The sequence below is a fragment of the Halichoerus grypus genome, chromosome 2 (genome assembly GCF_964656455.1).
Source record: "Halichoerus grypus chromosome 2, mHalGry1.hap1.1, whole genome shotgun sequence".
Classification (NCBI taxonomy): Eukaryota; Metazoa; Chordata; class Mammalia; order Carnivora; family Phocidae; genus Halichoerus; species Halichoerus grypus.
In genome coordinates this window covers 199,405,596-199,424,628 of record NC_135713.1, presented here as the reverse complement: position 1 = coordinate 199,424,628, position 19,033 = coordinate 199,405,596, and the positions used below count along the sequence as shown (strand labels likewise).

Genomic DNA, 19,033 nt, shown 5'->3' with positions numbered 1-19,033 from the left:
AGAGAGAAAAAATCCTTTGGAATCCAATGAGGAGAAATCGCTTCAGACATGGAGATGGCAGAGAGGACGCTTTCTTATACAACCAACACTGACAGAAACGTCCCCGATCGTCTGTGACAGAGCAAGGCCACACTAGTTTGGCTCAAGTTCCAGGAAAAGCCAGCCCCTTGCACTTGGGAAGCAGTTGTTGTGTTTTTGGCCAGTGAAGCCATTTTGTTCAGCACAAGGCAGCACCTAATATGTTTCTTGTTTGGGCATTGACCCTACTAGGAGGTATGCCAGGAGACTACACTCTCCTCTCAGAAAGAACGAGAATAAGAAATAACTAGCATGTCTTAACAAGCTGTGAAATCCTATTCTTCTTGCCCCCTGAATAGAGTCCAATGCCCCAAGATAAAGGAAATCCACTCTGTAATCTGATAGGTTTGTTACTGAGCATTTTGCCAAGAACAACGCCTTTCCTTCACGTAGTGCCAGGGTCCAGGTGCATAAACTCCAACCTTAGAAACTCCCGTACAAAAAAAAAAAAAACAACCACCTTGGCATTTAGTACATATAATACAACATGACAGGTAATGCCATGGATTTTCTCGGCAAGGGTGGAGAAGAGTGCTTACATCTCATGCACAGACACTATATTGGAGGTCTTTTGGCTTGATTGCTAAGGTCAGAGCACAAATATAGAAATCTAAAATTAGGGGCACCTGGGTGGCTCAGTTGTTAAGCGTCTGCCTTTGGCTCAGGTCATGATCCCAGGGTCCTGGGATGGAGCCCCACATCGGGCTCCCTGCTCTGTGGGAAGCTTGCTTCTCCTTCTCCCACTCCCTCTGCTTGTGTTCCCTCTCTCCCTGTGTCTCTCTCTGTCAAATAAATAAATAAAATCTTTAAAAAAAAAAAAAAGAAATCTAAAATTAGTTTACTGTGATTATTGTTCTCATTCCCCCTCACCCAACTGCAAGCTCTTTGAAAAGAGTACCTTTGAATCTCCAACATACATCATAGTTCTGGGTGCTAGATGCTTGGTGAATGTTTCCAAAATGAGAAAGGGCAATTTTCTTTTTCTTTTCTTTTTTTCTTCCTCTTTTTTTGGGGGGGGGGGAAGGAGAGGAGAGATGGACCAATGCTTTGAATTTGGAGTAAAGATGATATGTATTAGGAAATTAAAAAATTGCTACTACAAATATAAAACTAACACATACAGTACTTTCAATCATAAAGCACTCTTACAAAAAAGATCTTTCAAATCTCACAAAATTCTGTTTTTGTTCTTATTTTCCAATGAGCAAACCAAGGCTCAAAGGTCAAAAGTAACTGGACTCTAAAATCTAGAATTCCCAGATCTTTATACCCAGAGGTAGGTAATAACCACTCAGAGGTTCCTTAAAACACAGCTTTAAATATATGCTTGGCTCTGAGTTCAGATGGACTGTTTCTGGTTTTTAGTTGCTGTTGTTGGTGTTGGTTTGGTTTTGTTTTTGTTTTCCCCACATTGACCCACAACTAGAATTCAATTCTTCTTTGAGTCTTTCCAAAATGATTTAAAAATCCATTATGAAGCAATGTGGGCTTTGCAGAAAATTTCATATGGGAGGTTGAGTAGGGGTTTTCAGCACAGGAAAAAAAAAAATCTAACTCATCTTGTAGGTCCTATCTCTATGAGGACTTTTTCCTCTTCCCTTCTCCCTTCCCTAGGAGTGCCCAGCCAGACTTGACTCTTTTTGCCTCCTAAAACCCAGGAAGATGCTAAGCAAAACAAATGACCATGTGATTAGGAAGACCCTCCTGGTTAGATAAGGGCAGCTTTGTAACTGCGCAGATTTCTTTTTATCTTATATAATAACTAAGATGGACAGAGTAATAACCTCCTCTGAGTAGTTGTTACATACCTCTAGGTACAAAGGTCTGAGAATTCCAGGTTCCTTAAAGTAAACATTTTCAACCTTAGATTCGCAAGCAATTTCTTCAGCTCCGTATTTTTTGCAAGCATGTAGCTGGTTTCAGCAGGTGCTTAAGCAACATAGTCGACTTGGTTTTACAAATGGCACCAGATCAACCAGCCAGTTTTTACCTGCAGGCTGTCATCTCTCCAAAACGGGGACATTCTTTCATATTTTACTCATAGAAAGGACTTACTTGCCTTGCAGAGAACCTTGCAGGGTAGGGCCCACACACTATGTAAAATGGTGAGAGGGTGTACCTAATCCTCCAAACCAAGAAAATGTATTCACAGGCATATACACAGACCACACATAAGGTTGTATTCTTGCTTATCGGACATACCTTGTACCTTTGCATTTGTCCTTTTTAAGTAAATTCCATATTGCACACCACTTCATGCAAATCACTAGCAGGAAATAGCAACCTGAACACTTTTCAAATCATGCCAGCAGGTAGGTTCAGGATTACCTTGTTTCCAGAACAGGAGAGTAGGGAGAAGGTAACTTTCTCTTCCAGCAAATTTAATCCATCAGTCCATCAGAAGGGGTAAAGAACAGGGGCTGCCTCTGTCGTCCTGACCCTTTCTCCTAGGTGAATATTGCAGTAGGACTACTGTGAGGGATGTGTGTCTCCCTCCTCCACCTCTTCATTGTGAAAAGAGCTGTGTATTGCAGTAGCAACAGGATTGATAAAAAGGGAAGGAGAGGAGAAGAAGGAGAAGGAGGAGGGAAGGAAGAAGAAGAAGAAGAGGAAGAAGAAGAAGAAAAAAAAGAAGAGTTTTGTTAACCAGCTTCTCCACTAATTGCTTTTTGGCATTCTCCTGTCCACTTCTTTTTATTAACCGACACAATGATCATAAACCTATAGAATGTTTTCGATCAGTGAATGCCTGAAGGCAGAGCAATTTCAGTAAGCCCTGGTGAGTCCAGGTGGCCTAATACGAATGAACAGACCCTAGAAATGGACCCTCTTTTAAAAGACTTCACATCCAGACATTGAGTATGAGCTGGGAAAATGTAGAAACTCAGAAGACGGCCTCATCCCCTTATCTTGGCAAATTTGGGCTCACTTCCATTAAACCTTAAATGAAGACTCCCATTTGAATAGTTCAAATGTCTCGAAACAGAAGGGAGGAGCGAGCTGCAGACTGAGGCCAAAGTACATACTGTATTTATAATCGAACACAGCTTTTTAAATAATTACATCCTTGTGCACTTTTTATTTTTGGTTCTTGAATAAAGTCACTCAGATGAAATTAAAGAGGATGCAGGAGAAGGTGCTTCGATGCTTCTTGCAGTTTCTATGGCAACTCCGGGGCATCTCATTCAGCTACCTCATTGACTGAATGTGCCCAAGCGATGCAGCCTGCAACTTTTGGCTGCTCCTGGAAAAGGCAAGGAGGAGCGCTTTTGATCTTATGGCCACCCAAAGAGCTTCTGACAGAGCTGAAGAACATCTCCGAATGATTGATTCGACTTTCCCTCGTTTTTGCATGAATGGCAGCCATCTGAGAGCACCTTTACCAAGAGTATTTTGTTAGGGATGTGTACGCACTTGCCTTAAACATTTTGTTATTGGTAAATAATCTGTTGTTATGGGTCTGTGTCTAAACCCCTAATGCAGCCATTTATATATTTTAAAAGAAACTCTCATATATCCTATTTAGTGGAACCCTCTGCAGGGTCAAAGAAGAAATTGCTTGACTAGGACTTTAGATATGGAAGTATATTAGCAAAAAATTTGAAAAACAAAAGCCAAATAAAACTGTACAGTGTGAGATTTGGTTCATTTGTTTGTTAACCAGGAGTGAACCCAGACACTTGCCCAAGGGATGTTTTCTGCCCATGTGTCTAGATGGGGGAGGTGCTAAGGCAAATGATTCCACAGACCTAATCTCAGTGGAGACTGGGGTCGGAACATTCATTCAGCACGAAGTGAAAGAACAGCATCTTTGGGAGCAAAGTTTTTACAAAACCAACTTAAGCAATTCCCAATAAGGTGTTGCAAAAGTATTTGGCTCCATGGCAACATGCCTGAAAAAAAATATTTAATGAAGTGAGGATTCCTGCCTATGGAGGGCAACAGTTCTTTGTGTGGTGGCTAATGCATCGTAAATACTCAACTGGTAGCTATTGTTGTTATACGTAAATTTCTTATATCTAAAATTCAACTGCTTTTCTATGAATATCCAAATATTTTGATATCCATTCAAAAGGAATGAAAATGAATATCCATCTGAACTGCTCATTTTCTAAACTATGATCTAAGGAAGACCAAGTCCACATAGAAAACTCTGAATAACCCGCACCATATCATAATTCCTCAATAAATATTTGGTCAAGTTGAATAGGATATTCTAGAAGCCAAACCCCTTAACAGCCTCAACCTCTCAGCATATAATCTGAAACCTGAAATTAAAAAAAAAAAAAGAAATCTCTGGAAATGAGTACAGTCACCATGAAATCCCTCCGTTCAAGCCAGACTTTTGTGTCTCATCTGTGAGTTTCCTGATTTGCCTGGCATTCTGATGTTCTTCATATAGTCCTTAGAATGGATTATCTTATTTCCTGGGCACAGCAGATGGGAGGAAAGACCTAAATGATGCTAGGGGACTCTGGTGATGGACGAAACAGCAGCTGATGATTTCGTGGACAAAATTTACAAGCACCAGGCAGAGCAATACCTATTAGCTTGTGTTGCACAAGGAAACATTAAATAATACATATCATTTTTTTAAATAAGCAGAGAATTGTGTAATATTTTAGAAAACTGTCCCTCCAAAACAATTGATGCCCTTGAGGCAACAACTCTCAGTTATTTGGAGAAAGCCACTTAGAGGTAATTATTCATCATTATTATTCTTATGAGTTAATAACACGCCTGTGTTGGATTTTAAACTCCTCCCCTTCCATGTTCTTCTTAACCTTCTCTCTCCTTTCCTTCCCCGACACTCCACTCCTCTAGCTTCCAACCTAAGGGACTGACTCATCCCGGTTTGTAGCACTGTGAGCCCTGTATCTGGGGAAATCCCTCTCTCGGGCAAACCAGGACAGGTGATCACCCTATTCTAGAAGAGGTCAGTGTGATAGTTTTGTGCTAGTGCCTTGCAGGTATTACCTTGTAATTATGAAATTTTTAAAGTCACGATAACAATCCTCAGGTAGTGGCTCAAATCATCAGGTCACTAGAGCCCTTGACCTGAATTATTTTGAGAAAAAAAAAAGGCTCTGGGTTCTTGAAATATGCTGATCACGGACTTGGTTCTTTACTTCCCTTAAAGTGGGTAGAGCTAGCCTTCCTTTATTTATGCATTTATTTAAATTGGGGAAGGAAATCTGATTGACTTAATCTGTTCTGCCAGCTCTAAGATGGAAATTTCTGGAGGGAAATTTGTTTTCTTCTTTGCAAGTGTGATCTGGGCTCCTACTGCTTCAGAAGGCCAGTATTTGGAGGTTTTTGTTTGACTGTCACTGAAAAGAAGCCTAAGCAGAAGGTCTCTGAAATCCCACCTCTGCCTTTTGTTTTTGCATGTGTATTTAATAACAAAATTTTAAAAAGTAGAGGTGAGGCCCATATCGCATTCAACTCACTGTCTGGAGGTACCATTTTGTATCTTGCTCAGTGGGCTCAGTCACCAAGAAGCTCATGGCATACCTTTGGCTCCCTACAGTGGGAAGAGAGCAGAAGTGTATGATGGGGTAGGGTACGGGCAACTTGCTTAGTAACGGGGCTTTGTGGTTTCGCCTGGAGTCAGGACTAAGCAATTCCTAGTTAATTGAAATTAATTTGAAGTTTGAAATTTACCCAAATCCCACAACCAGTGCTTAAATTTGTCCTTAGTCTACCCTTTGTGAGCTGCTCACTCTCTCCAAGAACTGGATGAGAAATGGAGGAGCAGGTTTTGAAGGAGGTGAGAATCCTGGGCTCATGTGTCCCATGTGGAGAACCAGAATGCATTTTCATCACCTAGAAAAATAAAAATTAAGAGGCAGAAAGGCCTTGGGGTAAATGGTGAAACTTTTAACCAAGAATGCCTCCAAATGGAAAGCACAGAGGACTGGTAAAAAGTACAGCCAGGTGCTAAATGGCCTCAGTTTAAATCTCAGCTCTCATACCTACTTGCTGTGTGGGCTTGCATAAGGCACTCGACCTCTCTGGTCCTGGTTCCTCATTTCTTAAATGAGGATAATAGCACTGCCTACTCCATAGAGTTGCTGTTAAGATTAAAGTACTTAATACTTACAAAGAATCTAGAACCATGCTTGAAACACAGTAAGTGCCACATGAGTATTTGTTAAAGAAAAAATATTAAGGAGCAACCCATATTTCAGAATGCAGATTTTCTCAAGATTTCCAATCATGAAACAACACTGAAGTTATTCCAAATCTGCTAGAAGAAGTAGCATTTTCTCTGAGTAGCGTTTTCTCTGAGACTCCAATCTCCAGACTCAAAGTTCCCTGGTAACTTTGTGTCCTGAAACAATATATAGTTTAGTGGATTAAACTAAGTGTGGAGGCACATAAAACCTGGAACTCGAATTTTATTGGCTTTAAACACAGCCTCAGTTTCCTCTGTACCAGGGATTGATAAATTACAGGCCATGGGCCCAATCTGGCCCATCACCTGTAGTTATAAGTAAAGTTTTATTGAAACACAGCCACATCATTTGTTTTCCTATTATCAGTGATTGCTTTTGCACTCCAAGGGCATAATGGAGACAGACCCTCTGTTCTGCAGAGCCAAAAACATTTACCGTCCGGCCCTTTACAGAATACTTTCATCAACTCCTGATTTACAATACAAGAAGAATACTATCCTAATCTGGGAGGGGGGAGCATGGTTGAGATAACATACAAGGCAGAACCCTATACATAGTTTAGGCTCCATAAAGGATAAATACCATCATTTAAACAGAGACTCTAAATCTAAAGCTTATAATATGTTTCATCAGTGTTGTTTGCTTGCTTGTTTGCTACCCTCTCTCTACCTCCCCTGTTCCGTCCAAAAACAAAATATGAGCTTGACTTCCTCTAACTTGGATTAAGTTAATCTGCCACTGCACCACACCTCCCTGTTGAGGCCATTTCTATGGCTCTATTCATCCCAACTATCAGCCCTTCTGTTCTGTGCTTTGGGAACATTGGCTTCCTATCTCAGCGATGCTAACAGTAACCATACAGGAGGCCTGCAAATTCTTGCACGGATTTGTCTTCAATTTTTAAATTTTTTATTTAGAAATAATAAAATAAGACATAATATATAAAAATATGTACAATCCATGGTTTGTGCAGTACAATAGGAAGACTTTCAGATACAAAAAGACGGCAAACGGGAAAATAATAACTATCACGATTGTCAAAGGCCGGGACTGTTCAACTCGCCAGAGCCCAGAGGTGAAACCCAACGTAACTAGAAAAGAGGTTCTCGTCGGGAGTGGGGAGGGGACTACGCAACACTTGATTTTTCGCCTTAACGTTATTAGACACAGAGTGAGAAAACTCACCCTGCTTCTCAGAACAAGCTTTTTGCCTTTACTGAGCGGCTTTATTATAAAACGGGAGCTGACATTTGTCATTTGCATGGGTAAAATGATTTGGGGGATAGAGCTCATCATACAGACGGTCAAGGTTTGGGATGGGGCTTCATAGGGAAGGAAGGAAGTGAAGAGAAGAAATAACGCATGAATAGTTTTTTTGTGTTTTTTTTTTTTTTAAAAAAAAGGTAAAACAGACTTTCTCCAGGAATTTGGAAATGGCTACAGTGCTGTCTATCCTGACATCCTTACAATGTCTGATTCAAGTATACTCTTAGAGGGATAGAAAACTATTCCATTCTCAATAGTCAAAATAGAGTTCACTTTGTCTATCTTTTATTTAAAAATAGGATAACCAGCAATCTATGCCTCCTCCCAAAAATATAATGCCCATCCAGATACGAGCAAAAATTCTTTAAAAGGGAGTAATTCCTAAGTAAATTCAACGGGGGTTTTGCTTGCAATAGAGAAGGAACACGTAGCTGGGAAGAGACCCCAGGTATTCACGGTGAGTCTCCTCTGACTTCATTCTAATGACGTATGTGCACTAATTAAGGAGACCCAGTCAATAAGGACAAATGTTTTGAAGGTAAAATGCAACAAAAAATGTTGTGCATTACCTGTGTCTTGGCTCTTGACAAAAAAAAAAAAAATCGCCATTTAAAGCTTGTAATTGTTAAAATACTACTAACTAGGAAAAGCTTTCAAAGGAACAGTCCATGCTGAAATAAATAACAGAACATAGCAATACGAACCTTATAAGGCTGGTAAATATTTGCTAAGACCATGCTAACCCGTAGCATAGAGGTACTAGCTCTCCGAAATTGCTGCACTGAAATTATACTTTCTATGGCATTTTTTTTTTCCCTTTACAGACTTCTATTTACATTTGGCTTTAAATATGAAAATATCTGATAAACTTTATAAAATGTACACTTTAAAAACATAGCTTCTGCAAAATTTTCTTGGAAAAAAACAAAACAAAACAAAAACAAACCTGTGCACCAGAAATTTTAGATTTTTTTTTTTCAGTTTTTCAGAAAGAAGTTGAAAGATTTCCCTCCCTCGTTCTTGCCCCCAGACCCCACCCTCTTTCAACTGTCTCAAGTCCTTTTAAGTGGCAACACTGTGTATTTGGGAGGAGCCCTCTTAGTGGTCACTCCGTGCTCCACTGCATCTTCATTTAATTTACATATCACTGAATACTCTTTGGTTTGATTATTTTCCTTTGCAAAATATCGAAATAGCAGCAGCTGAAGCCCTCAGTAACCTCTCACCCTCAATAGCCGAATTGTTCCCTCGTCTGTCAATCCTTTTGTCCAGTCAATCCCAATTCGTCCAGCTCTCTAAACAACTTCCCAAACCTGCCTTTAAATTTGGATTTAAAATAGCATCCCTTTGCTTGACATCTCTGTCTCGGTTTCCATGAAAAGAACACCACAGTTTTCAAACCCGGCGGCTTTGAAGGCTGAGAACAGCAGAAACTCTCATATTATTGCAGGCACGGCATTCAGAGATGGCTGTTCAAGACCCAGAGACCATCACACACATCAGTTTACAAAATACAGGATTCCGGAACAAGCTGTTTTTTTAATGGCATACAGGGATATAATACCATAAGAGAGTTGATTTTGAGACTCCAGTGAAAAAGAAAAGTCAGCAACCCCCAGAATTCACACATAAGGAACTTTAAACCAAAAAAGAGTTCCATGATTGAGTTAGAGCAGGGAGGGGAAAAAAAAAAAAAATGTTTCGATCAAGTGAGGCAGCCAGGCAAGAGAGACTTCTGGAAAACAATGTGTCCTTAGTAACCTGCTCTAGGGCTCCACAGGCAAGAAGGATCAGCTCGGATCCAATCTCAAATGTGCATACGTAGAGGAGAAATAACCCTTTGGATCGCTATCTCCTCTTACTTGTGGCTGTGTTATATTTTGTATGGCTCTTGTTGGCCCCCAAATACTGTGACATTTTCATTCCTACCCTCTACCATTAAAATAAAGTCACTTTCCTCTCCATCACGAATACCTGAGCTGATGTGCTACATCAAAGTGGCCGGTCCACACCGTGCCGGCCCCCCCTTTGGCATCTGCAGCCTTCCAGACACTGTAGGATTCGCTCCAGACAGACTGATGGGAAGAACCAGCCTACAGGCCAGGCATGCCATCTTCTCGAAGGCCAAGTCAAGTTGGAAATGTCCTGACAGTTGGGGCAATGCATTCAGCCACAAGAGTTTAAACCTATCTGTCTTTCATCTTGGGTGGCTCAGCTTTTGAAGATGCCAACTAACTCCAACTTAGGTCTTATCTTATGGAATAAATTTTGGAATGTGCGAACAGGGGAAATCCAGACAAATCTAGGAGCACATCACATCTCTCACCTTATGCGTTGGCCTGGCTAGCCCTACCAAGCAGGAAAGAAAAGATATTTTGATTGTGTATGTGTGAATTTTACTTCACCTTTCTTCTTCCCCTATCAAACACAAGTTGTATGAAAGAGCAAAATCGAAAAAGCACGGACACTTACTAGACTTTGTGTGTATGATGTTCTATTTTCTGAGTAAGGTGAAAAAGGAGAGGGCAGTTCGAGGTCTTGCTGAGGTTCAAAGTTATTGTTTCTTGATTTCAAGGCAGCCGTGGGGCTTTCGATCCTTTTTAGTATAAGCTCCACTGTGCAAAAATGTGCATTATCTTTGGTATTTATTTTAGGTAGTTTAACTTAAAATTTGAGATAACCCATTAACATCATGGAAGGAAAAAAAAAAAACAAAACAAAACCCAGAGGCTACCATTTGGCTAGTGTTACATAATGCCCTTATGTAACCAGAGAAAGAGAGAGAGAGAGAGAGAGAGAGAAAATCAATTCTAGCAAACAAATTACTGGCCTCAAAAAAATCAGGCTCTCGTTTTGGCAGCTTAGTAGCCAAATACTTGCCACTTTTAAGTACATATCATGAGCTTTCAACAAAGTTCAACACTGACTTTTAAATTACACGAAAGAAAAACTACACGGCAACAAAAATACAATTTGTGTTCATGTAGTTAGCAGCTTTTCAAAAATTAAGGCAGAGTCTTGCCTTTGTTATGCCATTAAAAACATTCTTGTTCCCTAAAGAGAAGCATTCTGGATTAGTCAAATACCCAACCAAGGCTTGCCTGCAAGTTCAAGTTTTGTAAAAAACACAAAACAAAACATAAAAACCCCATAACTTATTCTACAACATGTATGTGCCATTGGGTCACGGGGGAGGGGGATGGGGGGAGGCATGTTGAGTGCTTTATGTTCATCTCCGAGCTTACAGTCTTTCTTTGAAACCATTGTGCTAGCCTCAGTCCTTTGTGGCCACTTGCCTTGACCCACCTCTTCACCGGTACCGTCGTCTGAATAACTGTTTGGGGCCTTTGACCAACAGACTGTTATTTTAAAGTAAAATATTCCAGAGAAAGAAGCAGTCATATCTCCGACTCTCGCCGTAAGGGCCTGGGCTCTAGAGGGACACTTGCCTGGTTGTGAAGGTCTATGTCAGGGGGTGTGTCCGTACTGGTGCTCTCTGGAACCCCATTGTCACTGTCATCTTCCTCTTTGCTTGTGAGGGCGACTTCATTTTCGTAGCAAAATGAATTAGCATTTGAGAGGATATATTTCTTTTCTGCTAAGTCTCTGGCACTACAGAGGGGAGTGTTGGGCACTTCATAAGTCTTGTGGAACCTGGAATAGTCCACTTTGTAATAGTGCTTCTCCTCGAAGAGTACAGGCTCGTAGCGGTGGCCCCAAAGGATTTCATTTGCCAGATAGGAGCTACGGCATTGTGTCGTCATGGCCGTGGCTTCCACCATGCCCTCCAGAATCACCACAATTTCAAAGTCTGCGTTGTCAATGTCCTGTTTACTCAAATCATATAAAGGACTGTCTTCATCTATTTCATGGACTATCGTGATCGGGGACACCAGAAATATGCGGTCAATTCCGCTGTCAAACCCGACATTGATATCTATTTGATCCAGGGGGATGTACTCCCCTTCGGAAGTAATTCTAGATTTGAGCAGCTGGGCTCTCACATGAGCTTCCACCAAGTGGCTTTTCCGAAGATTGCCCACCCGCCACATCAAACACAGCTTGCCGTCTCTCATGGCGATCACAGCATTGTGACTGAAGACCAGGGTCTCGTTTCTCTTCTTTGGCTTTGCCATCTTTGCCATAACGGCGCCGATGATAAAGGCATCGATGATGCAGCCCACGATTGACTGGAACACCACCATGAAGACCGCAATCGGGCACTCATCTGTGACACACCTGAAGCCGTAGCCTATGGTTGTCTGGGTCTCGATGGAGAAAAGGAAGGCAGCCGTGAAGCTGTTGACCTCAGACACGCAAGCTTTGCTCTCTCTTGACGCATCCAGATCCCCATGGAGCAGAGCTATCAACCAAAACACACAGCCAAAGAACAGCCACGAGAGAACGAAAGCCAGGCAGAAGATAACCAGCATCCACCGCCAGCGAATGTCCACGCACGTGGTAAAAATGTCTGCAAGGTACCGTTGTCCCTTCTCCCCCACGTTGATGAACTGAACGTTGCAGTGGCCATCTTTCTTCACAAAGCGGTTCCTGCACTGCTGTCGAGTGTGGACTTTACTCTTCCCGTTCCCAAAGCCGTTTGCAACCACCATGGTGGCCAACTTCATCCCGTCTTCCTCTGAAGAGACAATGCTATAGCGGTTGGTTCGCACACTGCCCATCGCTTCTGCCGTGGACTCCAGTGCTTCTGCTTTGGAAAACAGTCTGAGTTTTTGCAAAACCCTTTGGAGAAACAGTTTTGAATGTTCAGTGAGGACACACACAAAAAAGAATACGGAGAGATTGGGGGTTTCCAGGAGCCTCTCGAGGTTCTACCAAGGTCTGTCTACGGACATGCAGAGCTACCTCAGTAACTCAGCTGACATCCAGGGTACATGTCCTGAAAACAACAACAACAAAAAAAGACATTATTCATTAGAAAAGAAGTCATTATTAATGGGTTCTACTCTCTAAGGTAACATTTCCTAGCAAGACACAGCCAGATACAGATAAATATACTCTGCAGTAAATTATAAGGTATTTAATTTCCTTGTACCCTAAAAATATTTTTTACTGTATTTTAAAGCATAAAGTCATTAAGCACAGGAGAGTTCATTGTTTGGGACAGTCTTTCAATCAAAATTTCAGGTTCTTTTTCCCCTATTTTTTCCAGCAATCTAGGAGATTCTCTTTTTACAGATAAACCTCTCTCATTCTCTCTCTGGCCTTCTCTCCTTGCTAGGGTCCCAAGTTATTAAGCAGAAGAAAGACTTGCTAAGTCCAAGGTTTGTCACGAGGCTTTGAGAACTCAGACATGTCTAGAGAACAGTTTGCATCAAGGCAGAATATTAATATTAATTGAGTTGCAGGTGCATTATGGGAGGATGCCGGGGCCCTCGATGACACGGTGAAAATCAGAAGGCACAGACTATTTTGTTTAAATGATAAGAAAAACAAAAAACAAAAAACAACTGAGCAGACAGCCCTTATAATGACCTGAAATCGGTCCCAATTTCTGGAGACTGTTTGGGCTTGCTTCATCACTTCACACACTGCAAGCAGCCCCTTTGCAGAAATGCCCGATAACATCTCTGTTAGTGCAAGTGATTCTGACTTGAAGGCGTAGGTTTGCTCTGGGGGATAAAGAGCGAGTCTGTTGCCTAGCAATGAGTCCTGAAATTCTCCAGAGAGGGGACCGCCATGTGTAATGACAGGCTAGGAAGTAAGCACCTTTGTGCCAAAGGACCAGGTCTTTAGCGGATTGAGATAAGGCAGGAACTCATTTCATGCGGGTCCAGTTCTGTGTTTTCCCAAACAGAGACAACTTTGTAGGAGTAGGTCATAATTGTCAGTCAGCTTACTTTCACTTCGAGCGCTACTGTTTGCTCTATGTTCCCATGGAGAAGGCACTCACCTTTACCTCATGTGAACAAACAGTAGTTTTCAGTTTTCTCCTCTAGCCTCATCCTAACCTCAATAAAAACTGCCTATTTACTTTAACTTCCCATCTTCACTCCACAGAAACTATTTTTTCCTTGACTCACAGAAGTCTAAGATAAAGTCCAAGTATCAAATAGAAATTAACAAAATGAATACAGCATAGAACAAAAAACCAGAAGTGATTCTCCACTCGTCCAACAACCCAATCGATCTCGTGTAGTAAAGGGGGACGATGGAAAACAGATGGAAAGGAACAGAAATTCGCTGCAGCCCTGATAATGAGGACTCCACTTTTTCTTTCTCCCCCCCAAACCACACTGAGATTAAGTAGTTAACAGAACCAATTTCAGCCGAGCCACCTGCAAACAAATCAAGCAAGTCATTTATCTTGTTTTTGCGCACCCCCTTAAAGAGAGGCAAGGTGCATTGTCTTTGAAAATGCCTTGTTACAGTCTTTTCACTTCTCCCTCCTTATCCAAGTTATTATGCAAGAATGTGCCCCAACACATTTTTCCTGAGATTAGTCATCTGTGAAAATTGCAATGTGTGTTACATTTTGGCAGCTTTTGACACGTAAATGATGCCCGATTTGAAAGTGCCTTTGAATTACTTTATAAAAAGAAGTTACTGTGCCTTCCCAGTCTTCCACCTGCTTCAATGTTTTGTCTGCTTCCCTATGAAGTTTGTACTTGGACAAAAGAAATAAGATTCCTATTCCTCAGGGTTCTAGATCCTGGACGTGGAAAGAATTTTTTTTAACAGTGATTTCAGATTATTGGGCTCAAATGAAATTGCCAAGGATTTCTATGCAAAACCGGAGAGAGATAAGAATAGAACATCAGATGCAGGTGTACTCTCCAAAACAGGGGAAGGGGGCGCCTCATTTAAATAGTGCTTGTATCCTTGAGGTCTGAATGACTTCAGAATCTTATAAGTTGACACCAAGAAACTCCCTTTTTATGATTCAAAACAATCCTTCCATCTGAGTTACCATTAGGGACCATGAGTAGACAGTTTCAAATTTCTTCTGACTTATTTCTGCACTCTTTCCAGATTAAAGCATAACAACCATATGAAATCTAAAGACTGAATTATGACCTTCCAAAAATCTTGACCCCAGGACATTAGTTTGAATTCCACAAAACACACTATACCAGCTTCCTAACCAAGAGCTCTCTGCCTTTAGAACTTTGAAAATAGCCTGTATTGAATGACTATTATTGTCTTATTTCCACTGTTAATGACAGAATTTGTTCCACATGTGGAGCATCATTTAGAAATTTTACCATTCTGCCTGGAAAGGTGGGGGGGAAAGATTCTTTTGGCAAAATGGAAGCTTTTGTCACTTCCAATAGATATGCTCCAAAACAGATTTATGTGTGTATATGTGTGCACACACGTTATGTGTATTCAGAGTTTTGGGGAGCTGACTACATAGCAAAAATCTGGAACCTGCCACAGTTTGCTAGGGTAATTGTCTTAACATCTCATTATGAAGAACGCCCTCCTCACTGACCTGCCCACATGCCCAAGTGGCTCTAGACGAGCAGAAAACTTCCTTGCCTGCTTTTCTCTCACTAAAAATCACCGATTCATGAGCATCTGGAAAAAAACTTTCATTAGGAATAGGGCTTTTGTGCAGCTTTATTTTAGGCATATATTCAAAATAATTCTCTGAGAAACATTCGATTAAGAGGAGATGAGAACACTAAGTGATCTGCCTCCTTGCTGGGTGCAATTCAGGAGAAACCATATTCGATTTGACGAACGATGTGTAAACTCCCCTCTCAGCCAAAATATTTAAGGGCCTGATATAAATTTAATAGATACAAATAATCATTTTACCCAGGCTATAACCAATGAGGTAGAAAGTATTTCTGGGAAATTGAGAGGCTACATGTGGTGCTGTTCATGCTAAGACTATTTATAGGCTGAGCCAAAATTAAGCATAAGCAATGGAAAAAAATAGTTCAGCCGTTTCAACCTTAGGTAGATGTTAAAGAGAGAGAGCGCTATAGATAAATTCAAGGTCAAGGAGATAACACTGTATAAATGAGTGAATCTAAATCATTGTTCCCATATAGGAAATATTTCCAATTTGGGTGATAAAAAACTAGAAAAACATAATTATGAGAAATAAATGAGAATAAATGTGTCTCATAATATGGTCATGGTGTGCAGTGGATAAGAAAGTTTCTGACTATGGATAGCAAATAAGGATAGTAAAAGAAAGCGTGCTGGGCTGAGAGAGAGGTCTGCTAATGAGTGTTTAGAGCAGTTATTCCCCAGCTGACGCCATATAGACCAGCCTGAGTGTGCTCTGGGCACATGTTGCTATGTGAGCACAACTGCTAGCAAAGCAACCTCTTAGAAGCTCAGTAAACAGAAGGGAGGGGGAGGGGAAATAGGGGCAGGGTAGAGGGATAGGCATTTATCTAGCTAACATCTATACTCAACAGTGCACGTAGCATCACTCAGCATTTGCAAATGCTGAGAAATATACGTACCTGGTGATTAAAAAAATCCTGCAATGGTCTATCTGTTCAGGTAAAGATGTGGCCAATCTTTCATGCTACTGAGAAGTCATATAAGGACTCTACAGTTACCCAGAGATTCTACACCTGGGGCATCTGAAGAGAGTAGAAATACTGTGTGTCCTTAAAAAAAAAAGGCCAAATTCACAAGAGTTTCGAATAAATATTCCTAAGGATACCAATAATGTTAAAGAAAGTGCCATCAAAACAGGAGGGAGAGGGGTTAAAAGCAAAGTTAAATGACCTTGACCCCAACTTTGACCCCTCTCACCATCCCTGTGGTAACATCTCTTACTCCTTGAGCCTGGAGATTTTTCCAGCTATTGGCAACAGGTAATCTATAGCAGACCTAGGGCAGTGGTTAGTGAGAGGAAATCTAACAGCGTATTGATTATTAATGTGAAAAGAAAGCAAGTGGTAAAAGGCAATATGCATTCTTTGCATACCCTAAACACGTTTTCAATGCCTTGTTTCCTAACAGGTAATTCTGAGTATATGAAAATCCCCAGGATTCACAGCCGTATCCTAGTTACCATCCCATTGGTAAGGCTCATCCAGACACAGACACTTAAACTGCCCATTTCCTATCTCGATTTTTTTTTCAATTGTCATGACGAGTCTATGTTATGATGCAATCTTCTTGCAGAATCCAGTCTTTTTGACCACTGTGCTCTTTCCTGAAACCACGCTGTCTTCAACTTAGGTATTAATGCTATTATTACTAAGAATAATACGTTGCTTAAGAGGGAGTGACATATGATGTGAAAGTTTTGCGGTCTTCGGGCTCAAATCCAACTCGGGCTCGCGCTCTCTTTCCCCAGCAAAGCAACTTTGAGACGCTCGCTCTGTTTGGAACTCGATGCTACACTTGAAGCAATGACAAAGGAAAAAAAAAAAAAGACGCCAAGGATCAAGACTAGTGCTGAGTCCCAAGTCTGCCAAGATTTGAGACCAGTGCTCTAGAAGCACTCCCCACCCCCACCCTCGCCTTTTTTTTTTTTTCCCCTTAGAGCGAGAATCGAACACAGGCTCCCTCGCCCCTGTCTCCAAACTCAGTATCTCGCTACAGCTGGTGCACTGGAAGTTATGAGCACAAACAGATGCTGCAGAGAAATCTGTTTCTATTGCTCAACTGTTCCAAGCATGTCTCAGTATTTTTAGCTCTGGGGATGTTCTGGTGCGCACACAAACTCTATAGGCATGATCTGGGACTCCGCAGCGTGGGTAAGCGCTACAGCAGCGTGACAGCTGGGCACCTCTGGAGCAGCGGGGCAGGGTAGGGTTGGGGACGGCGGCCCGAGTCCACTCCCCAGGACACACAGGCAGCGGGAGACAAGGAGGGAAGAAAACACACAGCAGCCCTTACCTGTTGCTGGCGCAGGAGCATGGGGACATGAAGTGGAAGTGGGGGGTACAGAGGCATGTAAGATCCAGTAGTTTGTAAAAAGCGAGTGAGCCAAAGCAAACCAGAATCCCCAAGAACCCAGCTTGCCGGCGCCGGGGAAGGCTGCGCGCTGGCCAGGGCTCCAGTGCGCTCTGCAATATCCTGGGCTCTTTTGAGATACCGGCCCGCCTGGCTCCGCCCCCCGGCCTCGGCCGGCCAATCGCAGCGCGCCTGGCCGCACGGCCAGCCCCGGGAATCGCGGCGGGGAGGGGACGATGCTACACCCGCGGCCCGCGACGCTGCCAGCGAGGAGAACCTGCCGCCGCTTCCGCCCCCTCCGCCCTGCGAGCCGGGGCTGGGAGTCCGGCCCCGGCCGGGGAGGAGGAGGTTGCGCCCCAGCTGGGACAGCAGCAGGTGGGAAGCTCCGCGGCCGGGCTTTTTGCGGCTGCCTAATTGCAGCCTGGCCTTGGGCAAAGCTTCCTCGCCCTCGCCGAGCCCCACACTTCCCTTTTCCTCTCCTCGGTGGCGGCTGTGCTGTGCGGGCTCCTCGAGGGGCCCGCGAGGTGCCAGGGCGGGACGACACGTTTGCAGGCGGGGAGGATTGCCTTTCAGCCCAGGCGCGTCTCCCTCTCCCCTCGCTCCCCCCCCCCCACCCAGAGCTCCCCACGCCCCCTCCCCCCCGAATTCCCCGCAGAACCTGCGGTGCGCGGAGGAGCCGCGAATCCACTGGGGAAAGGGACCGGGACCGGCGCGCAGAACCCGGCTGGATTCAGACGCGCACAACTGTTGCAACTGCAGAGGCGCTGGGCTCTTTCTGCTCCGGGCTGTTCGTGAATTACTTACAAAGCGCCTGGACTTCTCTGAAGGGTGAACGACTCGTTCCCTCTCGCATTGTCCGCCCTCAATCTCTGTCTCCACCACCGCCCGGCACGCTCTACCGATCTAAAATCAGAGCAATTAGAGTAATGAATTCTCTGGAACAGCAACTCCTACAGACACTCAGCTCTGCCCTCGCATCAGCGCCTCCCAGCCCTCATTCCCAGCAACCAGGCAAGAGCATGTAGACCCTTTAAAAACCTATGTCAACTTCAGTGTTAACCGCGTCTGGATCCTGGAACTTTGCAGATTAATCCGTGTGTCCGTGTGCCCGTGTGTCGGTGTGTGTGTCTGTGTGTGTGTGTGTAAATGGAGTAAGTGCATATACCTCTGAGTGCTGTGGTGTCATAACGAAGCTTTGCTCTTAAAGGACACAATATATTTAGGAGTCTTCCTTACACAGAGTTTGAAATTCCTGTGTGTGTGTGTAATGTTTATTTCCTCAAGCGAGCAAATGCGTCTTTCGTGCAGTTTATTTAAACCTCTCAACGGCCTCCCTAGAGTCGCCGAACTGCTTCGCCAATCTAGCTCGTATTCGGGGCGGCAAAGACACGGTGGATTTTTGTGTGTAGGGGACGTGAAACTGACAATTCAAGGAAAGGGTCTGCGCGGGTACCCACTTCCTAGCTTCATACCCCCACACGGCCCCTAGGAGGTGCTGGTGAGATATGCTAGGTTTTGCAGATGCGTACTTAACCCCGCTTTAGCAAGTGTGCCGCTTTTCCTAGCGCTGAGCGAGATACTGAAATTAAAAGTGTGCAATAAGTTGAGCATGC

At 43.0% G+C, this 19,033-nt stretch overlaps 1 protein-coding gene and 2 long non-coding RNA genes across 5 annotated transcripts in view; 1 reads left to right on the top strand and 2 right to left on the bottom strand.

The window, feature by feature from the left end:
• LOC144380883 (uncharacterized) overlaps window positions 1-4,103 on the bottom strand; it is a 63,620-nt gene extending 59,517 nt beyond the window's left edge. The window contains exon 1 of the long non-coding RNA XR_013445177.1: window positions 2,407-4,103. This is a non-coding gene — a long non-coding RNA (uncharacterized LOC144380883). The remainder of the gene's footprint in view (window positions 1-2,406) is intronic.
• A 3,040-nt stretch (window positions 4,104-7,143) lies between these two features.
• KCNJ2 (potassium inwardly rectifying channel subfamily J member 2) lies at window positions 7,144-18,420 on the bottom strand. 3 transcript variants are annotated; one of them, XM_036083783.2, is made up of 2 exons: window positions 18,225-18,420; window positions 7,144-12,423 (listed from the first exon to the last, which is right to left on the bottom strand). In XM_036083783.2, the coding sequence occupies exon 2, from the start codon at window positions 12,203-12,205 to the stop codon at window positions 10,922-10,924; it is 1,284 nt and encodes a 427-aa protein (XP_035939676.1). In that variant the 5' UTR covers window positions 12,206-12,423; window positions 18,225-18,420; the 3' UTR covers window positions 7,144-10,921. The 3 variants fall into 3 exon arrangements, with proteins under 3 accessions (XP_035939676.1, XP_035939675.1, XP_035939678.1); XM_036083782.2 differs by lacking the exon at window positions 18,225-18,420 and adding an exon at window positions 17,364-17,540; XM_036083785.2 differs by lacking the exon at window positions 18,225-18,420 and adding an exon at window positions 15,971-16,161.
• LOC118530372 (uncharacterized) overlaps window positions 18,292-19,033 on the top strand; it is a 69,556-nt gene continuing 68,814 nt past the window's right edge. Inside the window, exon 1 of the long non-coding RNA XR_013445176.1 lies at window positions 18,292-18,431. This is a non-coding gene — a long non-coding RNA (uncharacterized LOC118530372). The remainder of the gene's footprint in view (window positions 18,432-19,033) is intronic.